The sequence below is a fragment of the Cercospora beticola genome, chromosome 5, assembly GCF_033473495.1.
Source record: "Cercospora beticola chromosome 5, complete sequence".
Taxonomy (NCBI): domain Eukaryota; kingdom Fungi; phylum Ascomycota; class Dothideomycetes; order Mycosphaerellales; family Mycosphaerellaceae; genus Cercospora; species Cercospora beticola.
The window spans coordinates 4,391,543-4,411,999 of NC_088939.1; the positions used below are offsets into that span (position 1 = coordinate 4,391,543).

General features: G+C 53.0%; 8 protein-coding genes across 8 annotated transcripts; 5 read left to right on the forward strand and 3 right to left on the reverse strand.

Annotated features, from left to right (window-relative positions):
• Positions 1 to 204: 204 nt before the first annotated feature.
• RHO25_008911 (uncharacterized protein) lies at positions 205 to 2,093 on the forward strand (the record flags this gene model as incomplete). The annotated part of the gene is made up of 3 exons (XM_023604715.2): positions 205 to 450; positions 503 to 1,984; positions 2,040 to 2,093. 3 exons carry the CDS (start codon positions 205 to 207, stop codon positions 2,091 to 2,093), a joined length of 1,782 nt encoding a protein of 593 aa, XP_023460381.1.
• An 865-nt stretch (positions 2,094 to 2,958) lies between these two features.
• Positions 2,959 to 4,768, forward strand: RHO25_008912 (uncharacterized protein; the record flags this gene model as incomplete). The annotated part of the gene is made up of 2 exons (XM_023604716.1): positions 2,959 to 3,578; positions 3,631 to 4,768. The coding sequence occupies 2 exons, from the start codon at positions 2,959 to 2,961 to the stop codon at positions 4,766 to 4,768; spliced, it is 1,758 nt and encodes a 585-aa protein (XP_023460382.1).
• A 33-nt stretch (positions 4,769 to 4,801) lies between these two features.
• RHO25_008913 (uncharacterized protein) lies at positions 4,802 to 5,431 on the reverse strand (the record flags this gene model as incomplete). The annotated part of the gene is made up of 4 exons (XM_023604717.2): positions 4,802 to 4,846; positions 4,929 to 5,133; positions 5,194 to 5,246; positions 5,312 to 5,431. The coding sequence occupies 4 exons, from the start codon at positions 5,429 to 5,431 to the stop codon at positions 4,802 to 4,804; spliced, it is 423 nt and encodes a 140-aa protein (XP_023460375.2).
• Positions 5,432 to 5,674: 243 nt separating this feature from the next.
• RHO25_008914 (uncharacterized protein) lies at positions 5,675 to 6,778 on the forward strand (the record flags this gene model as incomplete). The annotated part of the gene is made up of 1 exon (XM_023604718.2): positions 5,675 to 6,778. One exon carries the CDS (start codon positions 5,675 to 5,677, stop codon positions 6,776 to 6,778), a length of 1,104 nt encoding a protein of 367 aa, XP_023460376.1.
• A 172-nt stretch (positions 6,779 to 6,950) lies between these two features.
• RHO25_008915 (uncharacterized protein) lies at positions 6,951 to 8,327 on the reverse strand (the record flags this gene model as incomplete). The annotated part of the gene is made up of 1 exon (XM_023604719.2): positions 6,951 to 8,327. One exon carries the CDS (start codon positions 8,325 to 8,327, stop codon positions 6,951 to 6,953), a length of 1,377 nt encoding a protein of 458 aa, XP_023460621.2.
• Positions 8,328 to 9,867: 1,540 nt separating this feature from the next.
• Positions 9,868 to 11,373, forward strand: RHO25_008916 (uncharacterized protein; the record flags this gene model as incomplete). Its single annotated transcript, XM_023604720.2, has 1 exon — positions 9,868 to 11,373. The coding sequence occupies one exon, from the start codon at positions 9,868 to 9,870 to the stop codon at positions 11,371 to 11,373; it is 1,506 nt and encodes a 501-aa protein (XP_023460620.1).
• A 401-nt stretch (positions 11,374 to 11,774) lies between these two features.
• Positions 11,775 to 15,419, forward strand: RHO25_008917 (uncharacterized protein; the record flags this gene model as incomplete). The annotated part of the gene is made up of 1 exon (XM_023604721.2): positions 11,775 to 15,419. One exon carries the CDS (start codon positions 11,775 to 11,777, stop codon positions 15,417 to 15,419), a length of 3,645 nt encoding a protein of 1,214 aa, XP_023460623.1.
• A 770-nt stretch (positions 15,420 to 16,189) lies between these two features.
• RHO25_008918 (uncharacterized protein) lies at positions 16,190 to 18,328 on the reverse strand (the record flags this gene model as incomplete). Its single annotated transcript, XM_023604722.2, has 1 exon — positions 16,190 to 18,328. One exon carries the CDS (start codon positions 18,326 to 18,328, stop codon positions 16,190 to 16,192), a length of 2,139 nt encoding a protein of 712 aa, XP_023460622.1.
• Positions 18,329 to 20,457: the final 2,129 nt, after the last annotated feature.

Consider the following 20,457-nt stretch of genomic DNA (forward strand, 5'->3'; position numbering starts at 1 on the left):
ACCATTCTACTCGCTAGCTCGAACCATGCTTCAAGCCCTCGACGCACGTTGACCTCGGGGCTGATATGCACGTCCCCGCAGAGCCCGATCGCCTATGGTTAAATCTAGAAATGTTTAACGATCATCAACGAACGTCGAGGCATGGTCGGCCTACAACAGTCAATGCCTTTCGCTGTTTCGTGATATACTCTCAACACCGCAAACATGTCTTACGGCGCCAAAATCATCGCCCAGGCTCTTCATGACCTGGGTGTCAGGGTAATATTTGGTCTTCCTGGATTGCCAGTGACGGATATCGGACAGGAGGGGCTGTATTTGGGCATGAGATTTATCAGCTTTCGAAATGAACAAGCTGCGGTATACGCTGCAACGGCATATGGATACTTGACTGGCAGGCCAGGAGTGTGCATATGTGTGGGTGGTCCTGGTATTATTCATGCGATGGCGGGCGTACGTTCCAAAACTAGTGCAGTCAAGATTAGATATATTGACAACAGTGTAGATACCGCATGCTGCGGCGAATTCTTGGCCATTGCTGGTGCTGGCTGGTTCCAGCGAGACACACAATGCTGGCAGGGGAGCTTTCCAAGAAGTTGACGCCATTTCCATGTTGACGCCTCATGCCAAGGCAGCAGTACGACCTCCAAGTCCAGAATTGATTCCCAAATTCATTCGAGATGCATACCGTGCTGCATACTTTGGACGACCCGGGCCTGCATTCGTTGACTTGCCTGCGAATTTGATTCTAGGAACATTCGAAGTTCCCCGAAACCAGCTCGTCAAGTTCAAAGAGGCTCCACTATCAGTCGCGCCGGAGAACAAGATCAGAGAAGCTGTGCAAGCTCTCAAGACCGCCAAAGCACCTTTGGTCGTGATCGGGAAAGGCTCAGCATACGCTCGTGCTGAGAAGCATATCAACGCCTTGGTGCAAAAGACCGGCATTCCTTTCGTTCCTACGCCCATGGGCAAGGGTGTGATCGCGGATTCACATCCAAGCAATTACTCTGCAGCACGCTCGACTGCTCTCAAGGAGGCTGATGTTGTGCTTCTGCTTGGCGCCAAACTGAACTGGATCCTATCATTTGGAGAGGCTCCAAAGTGGAATCCGAAGGTGAAGATCATTCAGGTCGATATCACGGCCGATGAATTGGGCAAGAATGGCGGCACTCCCGAGCTAGGTCTTGTTGGTGATGTCGGGTTAGTCGTTGAACGCATCGTCGAGCACCTCGGAGATTGGAGGTGGCAAGGACAATCGTCTGCGTTCATGAAGAGCCTGAAAGCTGCAAAGACCAGGAACGAGGGCAAGGCCGCGAAGAAGGCCGAATCTTCGAAGCTACCCATTTCCTTCGAGCATTCTTTCGGAGTCATCAAGAGCACGCTCAACAGTTTGTCGAATCCCAGAGATGGAGATATCGTGTATGTCTCGGAAGGCGCAAACGCTATGGATATCTCCCGATCAATTTTCACGATGGAACATCCTCGTCTGAAGCTGGATGCGGGAACATATGCCACCATGGGTGTCGGTCTCGGCTACGCAATTGCGGCGTGGGCAGCATACAATCTGCCAAACCCAGAGGGCACAGCTGGTGCTTCAGGGCGCAAGAAAGTCGTGGCGATCGAGGGAGACAGCGCCTTCGGATTTTCTGGCATGGAGGTGGAAACGATGGCCCGGTTCCAGATGGACATTTTGATTTTCGTGATGAACAACAGCGGACTGTACCGAGGTGATGCTAACACATCTGAAGAGTGGGAACGCCGCCGCAAGAATACTGTTGCTGGAACCACGCAACAGAAGGGTGCTGCTTTGACCGCTTGGTCACTCGGGTACCAGATCAACTACCAGAAAATCGCAGAAATGGCTGGTGGTATCGGCATCGTTGCTCGAACGCCTGAGGAGTTGAAAAAGGCTACTGAGATCGGCTTCAAGGCCAAGGTGCCGGTGGTGGTGAATGTCTTGATTGATCCGCAGGCTGATCTGCTAATGGTGAGTGCTCATTTCATATGCTCTTTGTGTGTCAAGGACCAGCTGACTGACGCAGGACTTCTCCTGGCTCGACATGGCACCACCGAAGAAGAAAGAGCAGAAATTGTAAAACAGGCAACAGGTGATTGTGATCCACGATAGTAATGTGGCATGACAAGCAACTCGAGTGCGCGTTTGAAAGTTGGCTTATGGCGTGCTGGCCTCATAGACTCAAAAATAGATCGCTCCTGCTGTGTCTTGTCATGAATGGTCTTGCTGTCCGCTGATTTATACAATGCTGCTCCAGCGGTCATGGACGGCGGCCATGTCCCCCACTAAGAACATCGTGGCGAACTTCAGGATATGCTTAGAAGCATAGCAGCTCGCGTAATTGCGCGTGCAGGCGCGAAAAGAAGTCATGGACGTGCTTGTGGGCACTGCCGACTGCAAATCCAGGCCCACTTTCAGGCTTGGCACGGTGGTCTGAGGATATGAGACTACTTCCCTCTTCTTCTTGACTTGTGACCTTTTCTCCATGACCTTGTCGTGCCATGCGCTCGTCCCATGTTGTGACTACGGGGCGTCTACATCTGATTCACATCTCATCATGTCGCTTCTCGCCGTGAGACAGTCCCGTCTCGACATACACAAGCAACAAAGTACACGTCGATGTGGCAAGATGTTCATTTCCTGGTCCTATGCGCTGGTATTATCGCAACTTCTCTGCAAAACGTGTCAGAGAGCATGCAGCACCGGCATACCGCAGCCGAAAGGTCTCTTGGTAGTCGCGAGTACCTCTGTATGCTCTTTCTCTTATCGCCGAATGCGTTGTGTCGCTCCGCGGAATGCTCATGAAGCCCAAGAAGCCAATGCTCGGCTTACGACGACCTCATGCATGCAATATGCTAAGGCTGAAATCTTTCGTTTAGGTTAACTTCATAACTATATACATGCAGTCTCGACTCTTTCGGAGAGACTGAAACAAGTCATTGACCATGGACAAGCATGGGATGAACGTCGTGGACGGGGCCAGCGCCCTGCCAGCGCCTCTGCCATATTCGCAGAACACCGAGTCCTCGAGCAAAGGTGAACGTACAACACAAGCTGCGAACGATGAACCTGAACATCGCTCCAAGTGGAGGCTTTATCCGGCGATGACTGCCCTCTACCTGACTCTGTTTCTCGCGGCATTGGACATCACCAGTCTTGCGACCTCCATTCCCACGATCGCGGCCGAACTCAACTCGGCTGCAGGTTACTCATGGATCGGCGGTGCGTTCCTCATTGCAGACGCTGCAACTGGTCCTATCTGGGCCAAGATGTCCGACATCTTCGGAAGAAAACTCGTCATTTCTTTGTCGTTATTGTTCTTTGCGATCGCTAGCATCATCGGCGCCCTGAGCAATACAATGAACATGCTCATAGCAGCGAGGGCGATTCAAGGCGCTGGCGCCGGGGGAATGGTCTCACTAGTCAATATCACCGTAAGCGACCTGTTCGGCCTCAGGGACGGAAGGGCTCTGATATTGGGCACGCTGGAAGCTGTGTGGGCTGTCGCTGGTGGAGCAGGACCTATGATCGGAGGAGCGATAACCGAAAACATTGGCTGGCGATGGTGAGAAGAGCGTGGCTAACAGTGCTGACTGATATGACTGACCAATGTGCAGGAACTTTTGGATCAATCTGCCCATAGTAGCTATCGCTCTCGCGCTGCTTGTCATTTTCCTCGATGTCCACAATCCTAGGACGCCTTTCTGGACTGGGATTGCAGCGGTCGACTGGTACGGCATCTTCGCATTGCTTGGTGCCATCGTTCTTTTGCTTCTCGGGTTGAACTTTGGCGGCGTAACGTACGCGTGGGACAGCCCGGAAGTGATCTGCCTCCTTGTCTTTGGCGGCTTGATGATCGGTGTTTTCATTGCCATCGAATGGAAGCTGGCAAGATACCCACTTATGCCACTGCCCCTCTTCCACGACCGATCGAACAACTCTGCCTACCTGGTCGCCTTCACTCACGGAATGAGTTACATCTCGGTGGAATACTACCTGCCGCTCTACTTCCAGAGTGTTCGGCAAGCTTCGCCTACAATGTCCGGTGTTCTTGTACTTCCGGTGACGTTGAGTGAAGGCGTGGTCGGGATAATTGTCGGCATTCTGATTCACAAGACTGGGCGATATCGCGAAATCATATGGGTCGGAAAGCTGATGTTGACCTTGGGCCTGGGTCTTTTCGTCCACCTGGGAGTGTCTTCGGGGATCGCAGAGATCATAATCTTCCAACTTATCGCAGGTGTCGGATCTGGTCTCCTCTTCGAACCGCCTTTGATTGCTGTGCAGAACAACGTGCAACAATCTGATACTGCAACAGCTACTGCGACACTTGGTCTCATCCGGAACCTTTCCACCTCGATATCCGTCATCATCGGCGGAGTGGTGTTCTCCAACAGCATGAACAATCGTGCGTCTTGGCTTACAGCTCAAGGTGTACCAGAGTCTACAGCGGCGGATTATGCTGGCGACAATGCCTCGGCAAATGTTGAGATGATTCCCGATATTGACAACGCGGCCGATCGCGTAGCGGTGCAACAGGCTTTCGCATGGGGGTTACGGAATATGTGGATCACATTCTTGGCTTTTACTGTGGCAGGTTTGGTAGCTGGGTTCTTCATCAAGCACAAGAAAATGGATCATGAGCATACGAGAACCAGGACGGGTCTGGAGCATATGACCGACCGAAAGACCAAGAAGCAGCAGGACGCAGGCTCGCCCCGAAATGACGAAGCGAAAGAGAAAGAAATGGCTTGAGAGCCTTCAAATCCAGGTCTGAGGGAGTTTCTGCTACTTGGCATGTCGGAACGCACTTACGAAGGGGAACACTTGTATCTAATGCGAATTAGCTGTCAGAAGCCACGCTGATCTTTCTCTCTTCGCAATGTCACGACGAGCTCGTGGGTTCTCCACTCACCTTCTCGAGATCCCACACGCCGCTCGTGTAGTAAATGTCCTTCTTGATGAGCTCCATGACTTCTTCTTTGGAGTCCGCAACAGCCATCAGGATGCTTCCATTGATTTTCGGGCCTTGACCCTCTTTCAGTGGCTCGTCGAGACTTGCCCCGCCTAGAACAAAAAGACCAGCTTGTTCATGAGGCTTGATTGCTTCCAGATGTTGACTTTGCAGCACATGTTAAGGATTGACAGAATGCTCGGCATAACGTGAAAGCGAGACTCACGGTCGGACCTTCATGCGTGCTTCGAGAGCACCTGCTTTGTCCGGGAGAATACACTGGTAGTGAGGCAACGTCAGTCTATGTCGGACAAGATTCAGGAAGGTGTTCAAGATGGCGATACCATCCATTCTTGCTTTCCCATGACTGCAGATGAGTTCGAGAAGTGACGAGGGAGGAATCGGGAGCCGGGCGCTGTCGAAAGGCTTCGGAGGGCGTTTCGAGCAAGAAGTTGAGTTGACATTGAAGCTATCGTCCGCAGTCTTGAGCTTCGCGATATATCTCGGACGGACGAACAGCCATTGGAGGATCACGCTCACTCACGCTGTGCAGCTGTGGGGGCAAGTGGTAGAGCCGGAGCCAGAGGCTAAAAGATCTACCGACGGGTAGCATCTGCTTGGCATGCGGTTTCCAGGGCAAGTCAGCCGAGCAACTTTTTGAGATCGAAACTTTCCCATTGCAGAAGACGTCTCTGTTCACCAACACCATGGCCGCAACGACACCGACAGCGCTACCTGAGGTGCTGTCCGAGTTCGAAGCAGCTTCAAATGCAGCACTGAACGGGCTTCCTGCAGCGGATGCGATTCTACCACCGGAAGACGGGATCACACTGTTCGATACGAAGAACGAGATCTTCCTCGCATATTTGCAAGCGCTCGCACTGAGGAATCTGAACGTCATCCGCAGCGTAAAAGCCGGTAGTGATGTGCACAAGGCGCAGAGCTTAAGTGATGAGATCACTAAGAAATTGATCGAGCAGAGAGTGTACCTCGAACGAGGCGTGGGCCCGCTGGAGAAGAAGCTCAAGTATGAAGTCGATCGAGTGGTGAAGGTGGCTGATGAGGAGGAACGAAATATCACTCAAAAGCTGCAACAGGCGGTCAAGGCAAATGGGCATGCGAGGGAGAAAGAGGGTGGAAGTGTGAGCGGGGAATCTGGTTCAGACTCAGACTCGGACGGTGATGGGGGCCTTGCCGGCGACGCAGATGCATTTATTCGTCCCGACTCATCGAAATTGTTCGGAGACAAAGGCCCGCAATCAACGGATGCTGTCTCTGCAGCTCGGGAAAAGAGTGCTTCAGATGGTGTCTACCGCCCGCCACGAATCTCGGCCACGGCCATGCCCACAACCGAGCGGCGGGAAAAGAAGGAGCGAGGTCCCGGACGGTCTGCAACTCTCGACGAGTATGTCTCGACAGAGTTGTCTGCGGCGCCACTCGCGCAGCCTAGCATCGGCTCGAATTTGGCAGCTGGCGGCAGAACGAGCAAGAATGCAAGACAGATGAAAGAAGAGGCCGAGAGAAGAGATTATGAGGAGACACACTTGACACGTCTGCCGGCTATGAGCAAGAAAGAGCGCGCGAAGAAGGGCCTAGGTAGAGCAAGGGACGGAGGCTTCGGCGGAGAAGAATGGAGCAACATAGGTGCCAGCTTGGATCGTATTGGAGACCTGACGAAGCGAAAGGGCAAGGATAGTGCACTGGACAAGAGTAGGAAGCGAAGAGCTGTGGAGGATGGACCACGTGGCGATGGCATTGGCGCAAGCTTTGACACGAAAAAGAGAAGACTGGCAAAGAAGGGCAGGATTTGAGCGGAGCTGGCCATAATCCTCTTCACCTCGCCATTCCGAATATGGGTCCGGTTGGGATGAGCAAAACCCATGTCTTCCGCCGTTTCCCGTAATACAACCACCTTAGAACAAATCTTCAGAGTCGCAGGCGATGTTCCCACTCAATCGGCAGATGGCAAATCTTCCCGTCTTCTCATGAGAGCGTGGCGATCGCTCCGGCGCGCAACTCATGTTCTTCGAGGACGAATGGGAGCGCGACACTGCCTCCGAGCTTCGAGCAGACCAACCGACATCCACGGGAATCGTTAGCCAAAGGAGCCAAGGTCACGTCAATGAAGCGTGCACTCTCGGGTACGTCTTCATATTTCAAGACGTGATCGTCCTCATGACCGCCACATTCTCTGGCCGATCGCTCCTCGAGTACGATAGCGTATGCTGCACAGATGGCCAGCATATCGCTGTCCAGCATGCCTTCTTGAACTCGGACTCGACGCAGGAGCTGCAGCGCTCTTCTCCTGACTACTTGATCTCTGCATTTCAATGCCACGAGGTACAGAGGCAGCAAAATACCTTGGCCCATGGCGAAACTGCGTATTCCCTCTTCGTTTTCCCGTTCGCCGTGAACGACTACTTCGATGCGTGGCAGAGAGTTGATATACTTCTCAGCTAGGTCCAAGATATGCGGGAATGATTTACTGAATCGATCACTTGAGCATTCGTCTCTGTCCTGTAGAGTGGACACCATGTACCAAAACGCCCAGAACCGGATCTCGAGCAAGAGTCTGATCTGATCAGTGTTCGCGCTGTGGGTGGCCGCCAGGCTTGCAAGAGCAGAAGACCATGCTGCCGTCGCATCTCGGACTTCTCGCAATTGCCGGCTGACTGCCTCATCCTCGTCAAGACGAACTATGCGTTGATATGAGTGCAGCAAGCACCATGACTGGAATTCGTCTTGCGACTCGCGTCTCACTTCCTTTGCAAACTTCTCCGCCGCAAGCTTCAGCAAAGCACCCTGCACGCTCGACGTTCTATTTAACAATGCATCTAGATGCATTCGGGCTTCCTGTAAGCTGCGAAATGCTCGTGGTATACTTGCTTCCCTCCCGGGATTTCCGTCACGACAAATCGCTTGCATGTACGGATGCTCGTCGCCCAGCCAGGTCGTTTCCCAGTCAAGTCTGACGAATATCTGGGACAGGAAGTCCATGGGTCTGCGGGGCTCTGCCTCTAGTCGTACCACACGATTTGCCGGACGTTGCTCTGATCGTCCGAGATGTTCAGAAAGAATGCCACAGCCCAGTCGTAGATGCCGCTTCGCCATCTCGTGCTCACACTGCAAAGTCTCAAACGTGATGAATAGGAGACAAGCCAGCAGAACCATCTCGACCACTTCAGTCGTCTCATGGTTTCGGGAGTCGTCGATGAATCGCTGTATGGCCGACACAGCACGAGTATACTGATTCATCGCAAACCGATGTCGCACCGTGTCCATCTCGGGCCGGAAACTGGTTGCTGGCACTACGCGGCGTGCTCTGTGGATCGCACCCACGGCAACCACAGCATAAGCCATCGCCGGCTCAGAATGACTGAGCTGCATCACCATCGCTTCCCATGCTGTCGATAAGGAACATCCGGGCACTTGAAAGGCGGTCTGTCTCCGGAAAAAGTTGAAAGCATCTTGCTCTTGAGAAGTAAATCTCAGCGGGAAATCGTTGAGCCCAGCCGTCCCGGGAATGAGTAGGCAAGGCTGTTTAGTGACATTTGCTGTATCTGGAAGTAGTGGCCGCGAGGCGGCGTGATCTTCAGCTTGCACAAGAGCGAGAGAGATCTCGTACCCAAGACAAGTCCTGCCAGTAGAGGAGCACTTCCTACAACAGGGTCGCGCCTCATCGCACTTGATACGTCGTTGTCTGAAGGGCACCTCAGCCACTGACAAGATCGTCACTTTGACACATCCATGTGGTCACGTACCTGCATGTCCTGCATCCGGTTCTACACATCCATCAAAAACCAATCAGCTCTCTTGCTCCCGATCGTAATCGTTGTGTGAATTCTTGAGTTACCTTGTCTTTGGCTTTTTGGCCTTTTTCCGCGCAGTCGGGACTATCATCGTGACTGATACTCGACTTTGAATTGATCACATTGGATCGCATGCCACTTTACTCGTGCCCTCGCACTTAACATCTAGATGATGATCAGTCAGGCCTCCCAGGCTGAGAATTATGCATCAGCTGGAGCAGAATGTGACATAGCTCGAACGGAAGTGCCGATGTGGCATATGAGCGGAATCTCGTTCATGGGCGAATCGGAGGGAAAGAGGAGCGCCACGAGTGAAGTGTATTTCGTGGGCCCCAGCGTTAAAGGTATCAGTCCACCAGCATCGAGGTGAGCTTGTACGGCATCTGCACTGGCAAAAGAAGATTGATGAAAGGCTTATGATCGATATTGAAAATCATGACGCGTGCCTTGAATGTCGAAATTGGAGCTTTCTCGGATTCCGCCACGTTGTCGACATGTGCAACAGCAGCCATGGAGGCCTGGCTGAATGTTGTCCTCCGTACGTGTGAGGATATCTTACCGGTATGCTATAAGCACCGCGATTTGTGAACCTTGTGTCAAGTGAATCAGCTTCGCTGACGAGGGCATGCAAATGTATGACCGGCCTATCCTCCAGCTGAGAGGCACGGTCGCATCGCAGAGTCCCTCGTCATTGGCAATACTGATAACTGGCGTATAGGCATTCCTGACTACAATGATCGTGAGCGATCGTGAAGGAAGCGTGATTGTGGTGCCCTTCCCTGAGAGGCCATGGCGGATGCCTGGGAACAGCGGTCCCGGCCATTTGGAAACACGAATTCATCGGCCAATGGGGGCAGGAAAGCAAACCCGGGCCACTGATCGGAGACTTCGTGGGTGTACGGCTGCACTATCGCTCAGTCCGATGATGTTGTGCATTCCTGAAAGAGTGAGACAGGTTGTCATCAAGGAAAGTATCATCTGGATGGATCTCATGATAGAGTAGCTGCCAAGTGCCGAAGTTTAGCCGACTATCACCCCATCAACCTTCTATCACAACATCGTCCTCTTGACTCACTTTGCTATCCAACGACATGGCTGCACTGAGAAATGTCATCGCTGCAGCGCTGCTGGGCAGTGCTATAGCATACGAGCAGCAGCCTCTGCTCTCATCGAGCGGCAAGAAACTACCACTGGTCGAGACCGAGAAGCTACAGGATGCTATCAGTGGCGATAACCTGCTGGCCAGAGCACAGGATCTATACAAAATCGCTGAGCTATCATGGCATGAATATAATCACCCCACACGCGTCATCGGCAGTGCTGGTCACCAAGCCACTCTCGAATATATCTGGGCGACAATCGCAAAGCTGGGCGATTACTACAACCTCACCGAGCAGAACTTCCCCGCTTACTCTGGCAATGTGTTTGAATCACGACTGGTTCTGGGAGATGAAGTCATTAACAATGCTTCGGCCATGAGCTTGACACCTCCGACTAAGGATAACGAACCTGTACATGGGCTTCTGGTTCTGGTGGAGAATAGTGGTTGCTCCGCATCGGACTATCCGGCGTCTGTCAAGAACAACATTGCATTTATCAAGCGTGGACAATGCGCCTTTGGTGACAAGTCGCTAAATGCTGGCAAGGCTGGCGCTCTGGCAGCAGTCATCTACAATAATGAAAATGGCACTCTGCATGGGACCATGGGCACTCCAGATCCGCAACACGTTGCAACCTTTGGCATTTCCCTCGAGGAGGCTACCCCAACGCTGGATAAGCTGAAGTCTGGCAAAGAAGTAGATGCGATTGCGTACATCGATGCCGTCGTCAGCACTATCCGCACTCAGAACATTGTTGCTCAGACCAGGGATGGTGATCCAGACAACTGTGTGATGCTTGGCGCTCACTCTGACTCTGTCCCTGAAGGACCCGGTATCAATGACGATGGAAGCGGGACAATTTCTCTGCTAGAAGTGGCCAGAGAGTTGACAAATTACACTGTCAACAATTGCGTTCGCTTTGCCTGGTGGGCAGCAGAGGAGGAAGGACTGGTCGGCTCGAACTTTTATTCGTCCACCTTGCCCGAGGAGGAGAACCTCAAAGTCCGCCTGTTCATGGACTATGACATGATGGGTAGCCCAAACTTCGCGTACCAGATCTACAACGCTACTAATGACGAGAGTCCGGTCGGAAGTGAACAGCTCAGAGACCTCTATGTCGACTGGTACAAGAAGCATGGACTGAATTACACATTCATTCCATTCGACGGACGCTCGGACTACGATGGCTTTATCCGAGCAGGCATCCCAGCCGGAGGAATTGCAACTGGCGCTGAAGGTATCAAGACGAAAGAAGAGGCGAAGATCTTCGGCGGCAAAGCTGGAGATTGGTATGATCCATGCTACCACCAGCTCTGTGACGATGTCGGTAACGTGAATGTGACTGCATGGGTTGTTAACACAAAGCTCATCGCGCACTCGGTTGCTACATATGCTGTTAGCCTTGATGACTTTCCAAAGAGAACCGACGCTGAAGTCATGAAGGGCAGTGTGTATGTGCAGAACACTAAGTATCGTGGCAGCAGGTTGTTCATCTGATCTTGAGGCTTGCCGGGTCATTAGATAGTATGTGTATCATTAGTGCCAACCCATGGCAATTATTGAATATGCTCAAGTACCTATAACACATAGTATACGCTTTGCGAGGGAATAAAATGAGCACCTTGCCCTGACTTCGTGTAATCTCACTCATGTTTATGCCAGCCCGACTGCCAAGCTTTCCGAGCGCAGTTGGCAGGGGTCTGTTCAGATAGAGTTACATGATGGATGCTGCACATGCACGTCAGTTGTGTAGACCTGGACTTGACCGAGCTATCAGAGCTAACGCCGGTCACACGCACCTCGCAAGTACATCAGAAGCGTACTCTGCCCACTCCGTCATTCGTTTTACCCAACATCACGACAATGATCTGCGAGCGACCACGATAGTATCCGCTACCATGCCATCCACCTCTCCTGGCACCGCGCCTACTGCTTTCGCGGAGATTCTGCCCGGCACGCCCACAGAATCGCTGCAGGCCACGACGATATTTGTGTATCGCTTCAAGCGCTACATTGCTTATATCTCCGGCCAGCAACTCAACATCTTGTCCGGACCCAGCACGCTCGTTCAGGCACTCACATTCCCTCATGAGCTAGTTGCAGTCGCAGCAGACGCGAAATCTGGCAAGCTGCTCGTGGCTGGAAAGAAGCAGGCATGGATACTGGAGCCCGTGGCTGAGGGCTGGACAAGGCTATGGTGGGAAAAGGCATTGCTGCTGCGCCATAAGAGTGGAGAGGAGGAAACATGGTCGATATGCTGGAGCAATGAGGGCGAAGCGTTGCTTGCGGGGAACACGTCTATCACTCTGTTCTCCACCTTGCCTACGTCGCGAACCAGCTCGCCAAGGACTTCCGCAGTAGACGACGTAACAGTGGAAGAGCGTAGACCATTGTGGTCGAAGCCTGTTGCGAGGCCTGTGCAGCAGGCAGCGTGCAGCCCGAGCTCCACTTTGATTGCAACTCGAGCCCGTTATGATCGCCTTGTCAAAATATGGAGACGTCTGTCGTTCGAGGAAGGCTTGTTCGACCACACCTACCTGCCACATCCCGCTGTGGTGACCCATTTGGAGTGGCGCCCACTTGACGAGCACTCTGACATTCGGAGAGGCAGTGCAATCAGTAGGCGGCACGATGAGGAGCACGAAGTCCTGTTCACTGTAGCCGCTGATGGCGTGCTACGGATATGGCGCACCGGTGGTACACATGAACTGGATGTGCTAGTCCTGCATACGTCTATCGACTTGGTGGCAGCCATACCGGACTCGCCAAGTATCAGCGCTAGCGGCAAGCAATTCGTCACCAAACCTCCACGATGTGTTGTGATTTTGCCTTCAGATCAGTTCTCGGCTGCCCTCAATGCCGCCATTGGTCTGTCGCTGGATAACAAGATCAGCCATGCCAAAGAGCTTATGAAAGAGCTTGTTTCGAAAGAACTAGATGTGATCATTGTTCTCGATGGTCAAGGACGAATGTCCGCCTGGGGCCTTCACAGCGTTGGACACAAACGACGACCGGGAACTCCCACTGCTGTACAGCCATTCCACATTGCTCACACCGAGGGCTTACCTCTGAGGCTACCACCGGATACTCCTGCTTTGCCGTTCGCATGGTTTCAAGATGACAACATACACATGCTCATGCAGAGCATCGGTGGTGCTGGTCAGATCTCGTGGTGGCAAGGCCTGGTCGAGAGCTTCTTCTCAACCTCGGCGTCAGGTGCTGAACGATTGGAGTTAGCAAGTACTTGGCGTGGCACCGACATCGCCGACTGGAAAGGTGTTGATGTAAATGGAGAGAACGCAGGGTCACAGAAGGGCAATGAAGGGGCGACCGAGCAACACTCAATCAAACTGTCTGAAGACGGCAGGGTCACCATCCTTGGGCAGCAGGATGCTGATGCGGAACGTGTTGTTGAAACAAGTATCACAAATGGCGTTTTGCTGGCGGCCAACACCGAAGTTGCAGTACTTCTCGGCTCTAATGACAACAAGCTTCTGCTCGTAGACATTCTCGACGGGTATGTTGAGCATTGCCAGGTCCTCGATCTGCCCGCGCGTAGCGCCCAATGCGTCGTACTGGGGCCAAGACAGAGCATGGTAGCGATTGCATATGATAACAGCGTCGATGTCTTCGCCCAAGGAAAATACAGAGAAGGAGACGATACCAAGCAGTCATGGCACCACATTCGACGCATGTCAGTGGCTCATACTGGTCTTGATATCACTGGACTGGCATGGCGGTCAGACGGTACTCTGGCTGTCACAGCAGGCACTGCCTTGTTCGCAGCTGATGTCAATACTCCTCTCAATGAGCTGCAGGAAGAGACGCGTCAGCTGCTAGACGCCAACGAAGAGGACAAAACAATGCAACTGCCGTCCTTGGCGTCGCAGCTGAGCAGGCCTCTTCCTGTCTGGCATCCGACCACCATCGAACGGCTTGTATTACACGGCCATGCTCGATCGGCGGTATCATTGGTCAAGAGACTGGCTTCCAAACTGAAGTTCTGGGGACCAGGAGACGACTTGGATTTGGTGCTTGAAGAAGATATCGACACGCTCCTCACGCAAGATGACACGCACAAAAGCTGGATTGATAATGAAGTCGCAGATGATCTTAAGGAACAGCTCGAGGAAAAGCACTTACCAGCAATCACGCGAAGCGACCAGAGACGTCTCGAACATGTTATTCATACTCTACTCTACCTGCGCGATCACGTCAAAGGACTGGACCAAAACGCTTTGTGGTACCTCTTCTCATGGAAATTGCAACTCCTGCTTCACGAAGACAGCTTCGGTCAAGCCAATGGCATTGTGAAGGAAAATCCAGGCTCTGACAACAGTGATGCATTTGTGCCTGAGATGTCCTGGCGCGAGATCACCTTTGCATACCACAGCACTTCGCAGCAGCCTCTGCTTGACATTCTGATCTTGCACCACGACAACAAAATTACATGGGATATCGCTCGCCGTCTAGGTATCATGTCGTGGTTGACCGACCGCGAAGCATTGCTCCAAGTCTTCGAACAGATGGCTCAGACAGCATACCGTTCATCATCACCTCCAGACCCTGTCAATGCAGCAGTGTACTACCTAGCTTTGCACAAGAAGCAGACACTTTTGGCTCTGTGGAGGATAGCGACATGGCATCGTGAGCAAAGATCGACAACGAACTTCCTCAAAAAGGACTTCACTCAGCCTGATGCTAGAACTGCCGCGAAGAAGAATGCGTATGCGTTGATGGGCAAGAGACGCTTTCACTATGCCGCAGCCTTCTTCCTGCTTGCAGATGATGCCGCTGATGCTTGCAATGTTCTGGCAGGTCAATGTGACGATGTACAGTTTGCAGTCTCGGTTGCAAGGCTATACAGCGGTGACGGCTCTGATGTACTCCACAAGCTGCTAGTGGATCGCGTCATTCCAGATGCGAAACAAGCTGGCAATCGCTGGCTGGTCAGTTGGTGCCATAGTGTACTTCTTGAGAAGAGAAGAGCTGCCGAGAGCCTTGTTGAGCCTTTGGACGGCATGGTGAAGACTTGGGAGCAAGACGACCCAGCATTGATCTTGCTATACAAACAGCTTCGCAAAACGCCCAGTGAGCATGAGCCTAGTGCTGTTGCGCGATCTGCGAGGATTCTAGGACGCATGGGTCTGTCACTTCTCGGAATAGATCTCACCAAGAATTGGATATTCGCACAGCCTGATCCAATCTCAAGTGGCGAGACGAATGGTATCACAAATGGCTTCCACGCATCACTGCCCGATCGCACCATTCCAGAACCCGAGTCTCCCCGCGCCGAACTCATCGAGCCGCCTTCGCTGCTCGACAGCTTCACCAGACCAGAGCCGACAAGATCTACATCAAAGGACGATCAAGCTGCACGAGAAGCCAAAGCTGCCGAGTTATTGGCGAAGCTCAAGGCGCGGAAGAATGCGTCCGCGCCGGAGCCCGAACAGAAGGCAGACGAGGAGAAGACGAAGAAGAGAGAACCTACGCAGTTCAAAGAACCTGATGCTAACAGTCTGTTGGATTCGTTCGGGTTTTGATGTTTTGATAGTGAGTGTAAATATGATGGGAGGGTATGTGGTTGATGGGTCGTAGCGCGGCGTTCTGGGAGACCTGTTTCGAGTAATATACGGTGTCTGCAATGAATTATTTCTTTGACTTCTCGCCCTGACTCTTTTCTCAGTCCATCCTCACCTGGTGCCGATGGGTGTGGGATGCGAAGTTGGTCGAACATGAAGTGAGCGAACAGCAGCTCGACCAGAGACAGTCACATCTGAGACACTGGCAGCAGAAAAGACAATTTTTGAGAACCATTGTTGGCATTAATGTCTTTAAGCTGTAAATTCCATAATCGACGATTCTTCATCTTCGTCGGCCGGATCAGCGCCAGAGTTTTGTTCCCACTACCCAACAACGACAACAACAGAGTAGAGCTGACCAAAAGCCCAGCCACGCACACGCGCGTGATCATCCACATCATGTGCAAGCAAAAAAAGTTTCGGACGTGATGATCATCCGAAAGGCCTGCCTCCGAAATGCTTCTCGCTCCATCTCTTTCTCCTTCTCTCAATCTCTCTATTCGCAACGCCTGCGAGGATACGTACATGGGAGAACACACATACACAAAGGATGCCAGTAAGACCCAAAAGTTCGAAGTTGCTGTGCGCCGGTCGCGATGCTGTACAGAAACAGAAACGCCGCAGGATGTTGGACGGAGGACTTGTAGGTCGCTCCATATGCAGTCGGTACAAAGAATATGCACACTAAAAAGGGACTTCGCAACGCAAATGTAACACTTTCATCAGTGTCGTCATGATCCAGGCGGAGAGTTCTCGTGCTTGATCGGGTGATGTAGTACACCTCGCAAACACATTCTCCCCGTACCTTCCTCTTCTTGTCGTTTCCCGCCTTCTCCGTTTTCGTACTGCCCTAGCCATCTTCGCCAGAGAGCACCGGAGAAACCCGAGTTGTAGTAGAAACTGCTTCCGAGCATGTTGTGCTCACCCCAGCCGAAGGGCGAGTCCCAGAGATTCTTGGGGTAGTTGAATACTTGGTTCATGTACTCCAAATCCCAATCTCGGTCGAAATATACGGGATGCGGGGCGTAGACTGCTTTCAATCCGTGATGTAACGCCACAGATGGCGGCCACATTTCTGGGAACATTGTGTGTCGGAATCTCCATGTTTCGTGGTGAGCAATATCCAGCAATCGTTTCGATAGTCGTGCTACTGTCACAATGGCGCATCTTCGTGGTGGAGGTGGCAGGTCTCGTCGGTAGCCGGTAATATCCCAACTGAACACCCAATTCGTCTGGCTCGGATCGAAGATTGGGTTAAATGTAATGATGTCGGCCTCCTCGTCAGTTCCCCAATCGTAGTTGTCCATCTCATAACTTATCAGAGGTGTCACGCCCTCAGGTGGATCCAGCATGCCGCCATTCGGAAAATCGCGTACGGGGCCCCAGACTGGGATGGGACCACTGTCAGTCGGGTTGTTCTTCGGCTTGTCAACGTACTCGACCTCATTTTCCACAAATTTCGTGAAATTGTCCCAAGTTCCATGGTACTTCGGGATGTAGAAACGTGAGCTTCGCTCCCACATTCCCTTGCGAGGCTGCTTCCGTGCCCATTCGGTGATCTTCTCATTGAATTGATAGTAGTGGCCGGTATATCGAATATCCATCTCCCAGTTCCAGAAGAAGTCGTATTCGGGGTGTTGCTGGCTGAACCATTGCAGCGCGAAATGGGCACTTCTGTACACGCCGTGAATGCTGCTCCCGGCCATGTTCGCGAAGTTGTCCGGGAAGGGCTCAGGGTAGTACATCTCCATCTGCTTCTCCGACCACAGAGTTGCAATGCCCCAAAATTCTTGCGGCACGTTTTGTTCCACGATTTGCTGATAGACCCGCTCGTCCGCCCAAATTGGAATGCTGTCATCCTTGACATGCACCAGCAAATGTACGTCGTACTCTCCACCTGATTTCAAGTTCAGTTCAGAGATCATTGCTCGCATAGCGATAATTTGATGAGGTTGGTACTCGTATCCAGTCCATGTGCGTAGAACATACGCTTGCCGACTCTTCTTCTTTCGTCCGCTGATCGGGTCGTCCTTGAAGCGGGCCTTGTTCTTCTCGTAGCAACGCTCTTGTGCACTCCCCCAGTCCACGTTGTCATAGTTCACGTAGCCCATCTGCTCGAAGACCTTCTCACTTCCAGCACTTTCTGCACTGGCACCGGGGCCCATGCCGCCCATGGTTTCATTGTACCCGTACCCGTAAGGGCCGTATCTTCCAAATCGCTCGAAACACACTCCATCGTTGAGACCGAGGGTATCGTAGTCGCCGTAGAATGGCTCGGCCATGTGCTGTGGAACTCCTGGGTACGCGTACACATCGGGAACCTCGATTGTCTCCTCCTCGTCAACATAGCAGGTCTGGATACCTTGGATATTTTTGTAGGGGTCGAACTTGACGGGGTCGATGGGCGGTTCGGGTGATAGTCGCTGGCGGCCCAGTTCTTCTGGACTGACGTAGGTATTGGGCGCACTTTTGTTGTAGGCGTTCTCGGGTTGCCATTGAGAATAGGGCACCAGCGTTCGTATCCCGTTGTAGAAGCCATTGAGGCGCGCGTAGTGCATCCACTCAAATGGCACATCGTTGTTCTCGTTTTTCAGTGACCATTTCCTATGTTGGTGGTAGCCCCCGCCTCCCAGCAGCGCGAGCATGAACAGCGCTGCTAAAGCAAGGTACACGGATCTCGTAAGCGATATCCGCCCAATGCCCCATCTTCTTCGTGCTCCATCTCGCCACGGAATCCCGCCTTGTGGCCAGTCGAGTGCGGCAATATTGATGCTGTCGGCAGAAAGTGAGGGTATTTGTTGGTATGCAAAGCTGTGCTTGGAGAAGATTCGCAAAGGATTCCACGTTGTTAACCGCGGGACGGATCGCATAGTTTTGGGAAGCAAATACGAGTGTCCGTCAAACTCTCCGGCATCAGAAGAGCGGCTGCTCTCTGAATGCCACTCCTTCGGCTCCTCCAGCGTGGCCGGCGGTACAGTAGACTCTTGTTGCAGAGTGTTACTGCGCTGGCGAAGGTTCGACGACGCCACGGTGACGGAGGCGAGGAGGTCGTATTATACACTGCGGGGCTCGCCTGTTGCAGAAGGAAGAAGGAATGCCGGGAGCAAGAAACTGGCGGTTGCAATGTCGTGAGAAGGAGAAAAGTCGTGGCCGTCGGGCGAGCCCTGTCTCGATGGCGGTTGTGATGGGGGCCGAGTGGGTAGGGTAGGGTCTAGTGGTAGCCACACTGCCGCCGCTGCTTGCGCACTTCTGGTGATAGCCGGCGCGGGTGAATGCTACAGCTGCGGAGGATGCCCCGTCGTTACACAGGCAGTGCGTTCGCGAGCTGCAGGCGGCACAGGAGCGGAGGTCGGCGCGCGGAGGAGGGGTGGTGGTGACGACGACGACAAGACGGACGAGGGAGAACAGAACAGGACAGAACAGAACGGACGAGGGTAGTGCCCAGGAAAGAGGGAGACAGCAAGACCAGACAAGACCAGACAAGACGACGGCGGCGATTGATTGCATCTGACACAAGGACCCCCCATCGCCCACGCCTAACTAACCTACACTCGCCCCCTTCTGCACCTCCTCACCACTCTCCTGCTGCCGCGCACGAATCTCTCACACGCGCAACGACGCAGCAGCAGGCCCAGCGCTGTCCGCAAACCGCTCGCTGGTCGGGCCAACTCCACCAGAATGAAACCTTGTCCATTCGAAACATCTTGCATCCAGCCGACCACGCGCCTTGGGATCCGCTGCGGCTGCCGCTACTGCACCGACCCGGAAGCCAGTTGGCGATGCGAGAGAGTGCGTGCTCGCGGTGCGTCTGCAGCACAGCAGCAGCAGCCGATCGCCATCTTGCCAAAGCGACATGCCTGCAGCATATCCTGTCTGGCCGTGCCATTACGCGCGTCGCGAATGCAGCTACACTACTGTACACCACCAACCCCCATCGTAGCAGTACACCATCTCGACATACCATAGCATGCTGCACAGACGACTCCCGAACCGTTGCGCAGCCGATTTTCGAGAAGCAATCCTTCGCCGCTTCTCAACCATTTTCCCGAGTGGTCGAACGCCTGCACGCTCTCATGCGCCCATGGGCGGCCCGCCTATCTTTAATTCCTTTCCGCACTATGATTCGCTCTGCCGCCGACCAAGCAATGCATGCATCCCCGTCTCGCCCCCCCCCACTCCTCACGCCCTCCTCCCAGTCGTCTTGACATCATGCTAATTTGGCGACACCAGCACGTCAAATCAGATGCAAAATCGCTGGGGCAAGCAAGTGACGATAACAGCCTCCCATTGTTTTACCCAGAGAACTGCCCTCACATCGCAAACACTTCGGGAGCGCCAGGGCGTGAAACGGGTGTTTGAGCTAAGGCGGAAAAACCGTTGCGCATCATCGTTGGACGATTACCGTTGCCCTTTGTTGAGGAACGGCTCTTTTGCAGCATAAAGCATCCATCTAATTCAGGAGACGGGTCTCGCCCGAGACTGCATAACGCATTTCATCACTATCTTAAGAGTGCAGACGCAATCGATGCTGCACGTGGCCTGCTACATGCATCGGACTATCGAATCTGCAAAATGCCTGGCAGGTTGCGTTCTTGGTCTGCATGATGAAATGCTTGTTTCCAGCTCGATCGAGCTCGAGTGCCGTTGGAGCTGGCGAGCTGTGCTCCTTGATGACTGAGTCGTGATGCTTGCTCACATTCGTTGCGCCATCGAACATATTTGTCTGTCACCCTGCTCATCTTTTCTACGGAGCATCAAATCACAGCTCGTTATCCGTGATTACAGGTCGGGCCTATGTCCGGGCTTGGCAGGCTGTCAGAACGCGCGTCAACATTTGCGCAAAGCACCAGTCTCACCAAAGCACTGTCCAAGTGCATCGACTGTTGTGCGCTTGTGCAGATCCCGTAGCACTCCGATATAACACCCGTGCTCTCAATGCGGACTTTATGGTGATGGGAAATCTTACTGCTGTCGACGTTTGCGCGTCCCAGTGATGGTG